The sequence below is a fragment of the Phaseolus vulgaris genome, chromosome 2 (assembly GCF_000499845.2).
Source record: "Phaseolus vulgaris cultivar G19833 chromosome 2, P. vulgaris v2.0, whole genome shotgun sequence".
NCBI classification, from domain to species: domain Eukaryota; kingdom Viridiplantae; phylum Streptophyta; class Magnoliopsida; order Fabales; family Fabaceae; genus Phaseolus; species Phaseolus vulgaris.
In genome coordinates this window covers 25,406,923-25,415,318 of record NC_023758.2, presented here as the reverse complement: position 1 = coordinate 25,415,318, position 8,396 = coordinate 25,406,923, and the positions used below count along the sequence as shown (strand labels likewise).

The 8,396-nt window shown below is 36.2% G+C and overlaps 1 protein-coding gene and 1 long non-coding RNA gene across 2 annotated transcripts; both read left to right on the top strand.

The window, feature by feature from the left end:
* The first annotated feature begins 2,067 nt into the window (after positions 1–2,067).
* LOC137811057 (thioredoxin reductase NTRB-like) lies at positions 2,068–7,810 on the top strand. Its single transcript, XM_068612637.1, has 2 exons — positions 2,068–3,173; positions 7,469–7,810. The coding sequence occupies exons 1-2, from the start codon at positions 2,147–2,149 to the stop codon at positions 7,537–7,539; spliced, it is 1,098 nt and encodes a 365-aa protein (XP_068468738.1). The 5' UTR covers positions 2,068–2,146; the 3' UTR covers positions 7,540–7,810.
* On the top strand, positions 3,180–6,041 carry LOC137811058 (uncharacterized). The gene is made up of 2 exons (XR_011081020.1): positions 3,180–3,599; positions 3,659–6,041. It is a non-coding gene; the product is annotated as an uncharacterized lncRNA (long non-coding RNA).
* Positions 7,811–8,396: the final 586 nt, after the last annotated feature.

Sequence of the window (8,396 nt, the reverse complement as noted above, 5' to 3'; positions counted from 1 at the left end):
TTGGCAACAACACCAGAATATACAAAATGTTCAAAACGAATTACACTTGTTTACAGAACAATCTGAAATCAATATAGATGTAATCCTATTCCACTCTCTCTTGAGAAAACCCAAAGCTTGATGTGAATGTTCAAAACTTGAAACCAATCTTTCTCAATTGAAAAACTCAAATTTGTTTTTCTTGTTTGTTATAAAACATAAACAAACTATTTATAGCTTTCAAAGATTGGTCAAAACATTTAATAGAGGAGCGTATTTCGTTGAAAATCATTTAAAGCACACTCAACTAATAAAATAGAATTCTGTTAGGATTTTCACAGAAACAATTGATTGAAACCACGAAACAATCGATTGTTTTGGTTTGACAACAAGTCAACAAACCAAAACAGTTTTTAACCTTTTCAAAAACACCTAAGAGCAAAACAATCGGTTGTTTCGACAAAACAACAGGTTGTTTTTCACTTAGTTTGAAAAACACTTTAAACTCAAAAAGGTTTTAAAACACATTAGCTTTAGATTCAACAAAGAGTGGATTACACAAATAAACTACCCAGATCCTATCCTAAACACAACAGCAACTCCAGCCTTGCATCAAACACTTGGATTTGGATTCTTCAAAGCCTTTGATCACTCTTGATCAACAAACTTTTGCAGCAGCAAGCAGGATAAAGGTTTGTTGAGGGGTCTGCTAGGCAAAATTTGACCTGTAAGCTCATGTCCAAATGCTGTCAATGTTGGTCAGCGTTATGCAGTTTTTGTAGATGCACGTTTTGTGTGGTTGGTAGACCAACTCTTGGTGCTTAAAAGATGAGGATGTGCGGAGATTTTTGTAGCTATTGGAAGTAGACTGGCAGCAAAGGTCGTGCCTCACTTTGGCAATAAAATGTAGTACACACGGTAGTAGGTTTGGAATTGCTGCAATGGGAAGGGAGCTAACTAGACATCAAGTTTTTAGATTGTTAAAATTCCACTATCTAGATAGCCATCAAGTTTTTTGGTTGGCTGGTTTTTGCAAAACCAGTTCTGTTTGGGTAGGGGCTGTTTAAATATTTTAAGATTCTTGAGTTAAATGTTGATTGCTTAAACTAGGAATAACTTATGTATAAGGGTTGAGACACCTCTAAAGTGTTCCATTTTATTATATTAATTCATTGTTGATAAAAAAAAATATAACTTAAGTATGATTTTTTTTTATACACTTAAAGAGGAAGAGAAGAGGAAAAGGAAGAGGATGCATGAACACCATAATAATAATCTTCTTCCTCTTCATCTTCATTTTCCTCTTCTTCTTTACTTATATATGTTTTGTAGAGAGATATAGTTAATGATAATGAGATGCATGACATAATGTATAAGAATGTATAATAAAATATATAAAGGGTTTAATAAAAAAAATTTAAGTGTATACAAAAATTCTCACTTAAGTTATATTTATGGTATTCATGCATGCTCTTATTCATGTTCTTCATGCATGCTATTCTCTTCATGTTCTCCATGCATGCTCTTGATGCTGTTCATGCTATTCATGAGTACCACTTTTGAATATACAAAAATAATCTTTAAATATTTTTTTTTAATTGTGTTTGATATTAAACTCTTTTTTTTTCATTGTTTGGTGAGTGTTATGATCTTTTAAATAAATTATGTGAGTCCATTATATATATGAAAAATGAATTTTACAATAGGAGACTTTTATTGAAAACCTATATTTTGAATATTGAATATATTTGTGTTAAATTTTGTAATAGAGACAAACAAAAATATTTTAGTTACTTTTAAATTTAACTAATTTTAAAAAAACGTTTTATATTATATGCTATGTTGTTGAAATGTTTTATACACATTTATAGTAATATTAATTAGAATTTAAGTATAAATAAAAAGTCTTAAAACAAATTGTGTCGGCCAAAATCTTTCATGTTTTAGTTTAATACTAACTTTTATTTTTTGTGTTGAGTGTTGAAAATAAATTTGCTAAAATTATGAGACAATTATGTAAATGTGATAATTAATAATAACTGAAAAGAAGTTTTATAGGCAAAATGGAAGGCAGCGATTTCTCGATAAAATCTGGACGGATAAGAAAAACACACCACAGTTTGGAAATAATAATTTAAAGATTAAAGAAGGAAGGGGAAGGAGGGAAATGAAATTTAGAACTTGCCCTAATAATCACAACTGGAAGAAACTCCTAACGAAGGCGCGAAACTTGATCAGCGTTGGGTACGCTTCCGCCACCATGGCTAACATTCAGATCCATAAGACCAAACTCTGCATCATCGGAAGCGGTCCCGCCGCCCACACCGCCGCCGTGTACGCCGCCCGCGCTGAGCTGAAGCCGATCCTCTTCGAAGGCTGGATGGCCAACGACATCGCCCCCGGCGGTCAGCTCACCACCACAACCGATGTTGAGAACTTCCCTGGCTTCCCCGATGGCATCCTCGGCGGCGACCTCATGGAGCGCTGCCGGAAGCAGTCGCAGCGCTTCGGTACCGAGATCCACACCGAGACCGTCTCCAAAGTCGATTTCTCGAGCCGTCCTTTTAAGGTTTTCTCTGATTCCCGCACCGTCGAGGCCGACTCCGTAATCGTAGCCACCGGTGCCGTCGCCAAGCGCCTTCCGTTCACTGGCTCCGGCGACGGCCCTGACGGCTACTGGAACCGCGGGATCTCCGCGTGCGCCGTCTGCGACGGTGCCGCGCCAATTTTCCGGAACAAGCCGCTGGCGGTGATTGGTGGCGGGGACTCGGCCATGGAGGAGGCAACTTTCCTCACTAAGTACGGTTCCGAGGTGTACATAATTCATCGGAGGGACACTTTCAGGGCCTCTAAGATTATGCAGAGCAAGGTGATGAATAATAGCAAGATCAAGGTGATTTGGAACTCGGTGGTGGTTGAAGCCTATGGGGGTGGAGATAACAAGAGGGTGCTTGGGGGACTGAAGGTGAAGAATGTGGTGACTCAAGAGGTGTCTGAATTGAAGGTATCTGGGTTGTTTTTCGCAATTGGACACGAGCCGGCGACCAAGTTCTTGGACGGTCAGCTTGAACTGGATTCTGATGGCTACGTCGCTACCAAGCCTGGGACTACGAAGACCAGTGTTGAGGGGGTGTTTGCTGCTGGGGACGTTCAGGACAAGAAGTATAGGCAAGCTATTACTGCTGCTGGATCTGGTATGTTACAATTTTATCTAAGTTGGATATGGATTTTTGTTGGACTGACATTGGTGTATGCCTGTGTATAATGATCCCGGATTTGAAACATAGCCTTATTTTGTGAATTTTGTCGTTTTAGGTAGTATGTTTTGCTTTTATTTGGTATGCTTCCTATCAATGATTCTCATTTAACTAAGATTCTGCTTGTCTTAAAGTGGAATGGAATTAATTTTGAGTCATTGAAGAATGTGATTTAAAGGGGATGTGTCTGAATTACTCTCGGTCATAGATTTTATAGTGGAGTACATCTCACTAGGAAAGGAATTGATTTTAGTAGTTTGCCAAACAAGTAGCAAGTTGTGCAGTGTGCAACTGACTGGTAAACCAAGTTAGTTGACTTTTTTTCTTAAATGAGGTAGGTTCGGTTCAAGGGATATTGTAGGTGTACAGCAGTTAAGTGAACTCACTTCCTGGTCTGTAGGGTATATTATATATGATGACAGGTATTGTATAGTATATATGTGATTGTAGTTATTGAAATATGTTGATTGATTTCTATGACTCATTTGATTCATCTTTGAGTTCCACTTCTATGTGACGATGGTTTGATTTAAGGATATTTAGTGTTAACTAAGTTTTTGTTTTAGTCTTTTTCTTTGCTGGATACTGGATGATTGTATGAGTATATTAGTGTAACACATCAAGAAGACAGGAAATCAATTATGGTGGTTTGACAACATAATGTAAAGAAGGCCATTGGAGACACAGTGAGGAGACTACAATACATGGATTTTATCCTTGAGGAGAGGGGTAGAGTGTCACCAAATGAGGACATTTGATGAAAATTGTTAAAATGGATCTTGTGGTGATAAATATTCCTAAGAATTTTTCTTTTTGACAAACCTAATGGCTATAGCTGATCTGTGTAGCTGGGCTAGTCTAATGGGATTTGATTTTTTGAATTTGTTGTTGTTTTTCTTCTACAAGTAGAAAATGGAGAGTGGATTTGTGAAGATTTGAGGATGTGTGAGGAAGTGTTGTCAAACTTGTAACTCGGAAGAGGATCGAAGAGGGAATAAAAACTCATAACTCGACTCGAAAGAGTCCGTACTCTCGAGTGACTATGTATACATAATATAATTGAAGATAGATTCAAAATTCATAAAATGGTCAACATACATAACATAATTAAAAATATATAAATTTATGATAATGTTTAATACAGATAACTATAAAATGAAATAAGAGAGTCGTATATAAAATCTCAACCCCAAAGACAAACATTCATAGATGACTTGTTATGTATTCTAGTACAATTGCATAGGAATGTCAATCTTTTTTTTAAAGTCATCACATTTGATGTTCATCCAAAATCCTTCACATATACCTTGATCAAGGTCTCAAAATTCACTAGAACAAGATAATCTATCATGTTTTTTACTTCTCGAAATTCACTAGAACAAGATAATCTATAACATATTTTACTTCTCCACGTTACCAACTATTCTCCAAGACGCATACACTACTTGACTGAATTTTCTGTCAACAACAAAACATGCATGGTTTGCACTAATATATATCTTAAGGGTCAAATTGTCTTCTTTCTTGAATAGTAGTTCTTTTCTTTGGCATTTATCTTTCTCTTTGGATCATGCATGAAGTAACTTACCACATTAACTATATAAGCAATGTCGGGTCACTGTGGAGATCCCTCGAGCACTATAACTTCCTCCACCTGGTGGAGTATTGGTACAAAACATCTTTCCACCCAGCCATCCAGGTGACTTCTTTGCAAGGCCTTTACGAACAACCACCACTGGAAATATGCGTTTACCTTTGCTGCCCAAATGCTCTAGAGTCACACCACCTGACATCCTCCACTTTCACAAAATTGTCTTGCAAGATCTAAAGAAAAACCTCCTCTGTGCCTGTCAATGCATGGTCTCACAAGCCAGGCAACATCGGCAAGATGGGATATGATTGAAACTTTAACCATATTGCCAAACCAAATGGCTCATCGCCATGCTCACGAACTGGCTCATCGTTATTTCGGGCCTTGTTAGATGGCATGCCACATTGATGCTGTTGTGTATGAGCTCAACCTTCTCACCTCCGCTTGTATTGACCCTGTCTTTCACTTGTCTTTACTTTGTCTCTTCCAAGGCCAACCATCATTGATTTCTTACACCCACTCTGTCATAGTGGAAACTCTAAAAAATGACTTTCCTCACCGGTTTCCCCAAATTTGTCCCCCTTTGACGACAATGGCAAGCCTCTAAATATCTCACCCGCTCTCTTCCTAACAACACATTTCTAGATTCTGCAACCCCGATAAGATCACACCCTTCCATATATCCCCTTCCCTTACCCACCAATCACAACAAGCCACACACTTTCTAAATTAACAGTTGTCCCCCGCCCACCTTCCTTGTCATGTGTTGCAGACACTCCAAATACGTATCCGTTATCTACCCTTCCCACCCACAAACCAGCCTTAACCTGTGCCTACTCCTTAAGTTTCTTTCCCAGCCCAACCCACTATATCTCTCACATAACCATAATCCCTTCCCAATTCGTCTCACACACAACCTAATAACTTGTCCATAACAACCCCTTTGCTAGCACAAACCATTACTTCACTAGCCTCAACTCCCAACAATGCCAACTGATACTATTCCCAACTTCAAGGACGAAGTTTCCTCTACGTGGAGGTTTAGCTACTGTGTCCAATAAAAGGCCCAAACACCTAAATGGTTCAAAGACTAAGTTTTTTATTAATTATATATCTTCCTTTATGGGCCTAAGGAGGTCCATTACTGCAATCCTATCCCACACCCTGTATTTAAGACTGTTTCTACAATTTGAGGACAAAGAAAATTCTACTCTTTACTATTCTGTGATCTTTATTTTACTTATGCTTACTTTCCTTGGTTAACTGTAGTTCTGCCAAACACTTTATACTCCCTTTTTCTACATTGGGGGTGTGAGCCCAGAAACCACGCTTACCAGGCGGCTTGGCCTGTTGATTTGGACTGGTTTTCAGACCTGTTGTAATTTGCTTGCCCAACACTCTCATTTTTTTTTGTCAATTAATTTTCTTCACAACCACACATTGGATAATAATTAACACGTATTCACAACATGTTTGTAAAATTATCACTATTCTATCATATTTTCGCAATATCATACTCTTTTGCTAAAGTAGTATGTATTAATACTTGATACCACACACACACACACTTGTGTATTTATATTTATTACTAAAGTCTTCGTAAATGTATTTTAACCTCGTTTCGTTTTAACTTGGAAATCTAACCCAATATACATTTTTTGTCTAAATAAATAAGGGCGCAAAAAAATAACATATAGAAAACTTTGGGATGGCCAATTTTTCATGTAGGTAAATTAAGTCATTATATTTTAAATTCTATTAGCGTCATATGTCATTATTTGTAGAGTTTAGTCCATTTTGATACCTCTTGACCCAACCCACTTGCTAAGGCAATTGAGGCCACTTTGGTACCTCTGGATTGAACAGATGGGTCCTTGTGTAACTAACATGTCTAAAATATAAGATCACCTTGTATTTTGCATAATAGTTTCCGATTGTTTAGCTTTAATCTAGTGCCTCGTCGATTCATGGTTTTAGCTTATTTAATTTATTATGCTGATTCTAGAATTCCTTTTGTGACGTAATAGTTTCAGTTTATGCTTGAACTTATGAATTAGTTGTAGTATACTATTTTAAAATACGTACTTCTCATATATGTTCCATTCTACTTTCTCCATGCTTTGTAAGTCCCTGAGATTTGGTTCTCTGGCTTATTATTTTTCTTTTCGTCTTTGCTGTCATTAATAATGTTGTGAACTGTAAAAAGATTGTAAGTGTGTGACTGCCCCTGATTGCCAGCGACCTTTGGTTACTTATGATGTAACTTCTTCCTTCAGAAATATTGATATGATGACCATACGTATTTCTAAGTTTTAAATCCTTGTTTAACTACGTATATAGACATTTTCAAACTGCTTTGTTTTGTTACTGGAATTATAAATATAAGAATAAATGTTGATTCATTGGAAGAGGATAAATTGTAAGAATTTGGAATTGTTAAATTGTTGTCATACGTATTATTAATTACATTTGAACTGGAAGTAATATATACCAATGTAAAAACGTATGCAGTGTGCTGTGTTTGGCTTTTATAGTCTTTATTGGCCATTGCACTTAAAATTTACACTACAATTGAATTAGAAATCACAGTCATTAACATTTTTTCTTCAAAAGGATAATGCAAGTCGTGTGACTGGTGCAGGATGCATGGCCGCTTTGGATGCAGAACATTACCTGCAAGGTGTTGGTGTACAACAAGATAAGAGTGATTGACTAGCTTCAGAGGGTCCGGAGTTGAGAAGAAGCTTAATCAGAAGTAATGTTTGATGAACCTTCCTTTGTGGGGTGCTATTCATAGTTTGATTCCAGAGATAGACTTGCAATATTTTTTAGCAGTGATGCTCACATGCACGCGTACATGTATTATGGTTATTATTGGGCGTATGTAGTGTGCATTATTGTGACCACTACTATCATTCATAGTCTCTTATACCGTCTACACCAATTTATGAAGAAAAAAATATTAGCGGTTTGCTGCTCAAAACTAGGTTCAGATCTTGGTTTACAAATTTTTTAACCCAATTTATTCAATTTGACCTCGTGTTTAGTTTATTATTTTTTATCAATTCTACTCGCTCGCCATAGATGAACACTAATCGGTGCAAACTTCTCAAGGCTTTTTATGTAGGTTTTCTGAAAAGGAAAAATATGTTTTGTTCTCGTATTTTTAATTTGATGAACATAGTCTACAATTTTTTTTTAAAAAATCAACTGAGTAGAAAATAGCTTTATTAAATATTAGTTTAATTATAAAGGATTAAATAAGGTTTCTGAAAACGTTTTGTTTCCTTTCTACCAATTTTGAAATTTTATTCAGTTCCATTATGAACTATAAGGGTTTTGAAAATTCAAGTCAAAATTGTAGGGTTGATTATTTTAACTGTTCAAATTTCAGTCCCTAAACTTGAAGTATTAAGCTTGAAAGGTTTTGGATATTTCAGAAATATAAACACGAAAACTTGTAATTATTTAGGTTTGTTTGGATGAATTGAAATGAGAAAAAAAGAGAAAAACACGTAAAAAGATAAGTTGATTGGATTAAGAAAAAAGGAATAAATTTAAATGACAAA

Coding starts and splice junctions, on each gene's coding strand:
- LOC137811057 (XM_068612637.1), top strand. CDS start 2,147: ATGAAATTTAGAACTTGCCCTAATAATCACAACTGGAAGAAACTCCTA. Junction 3,174..7,468: donor TATTACTGCTGCTGGATCTG/GTATGTTACAAT, acceptor TGACTGGTGCAG/GATGCATGGCCGCTTTGGAT.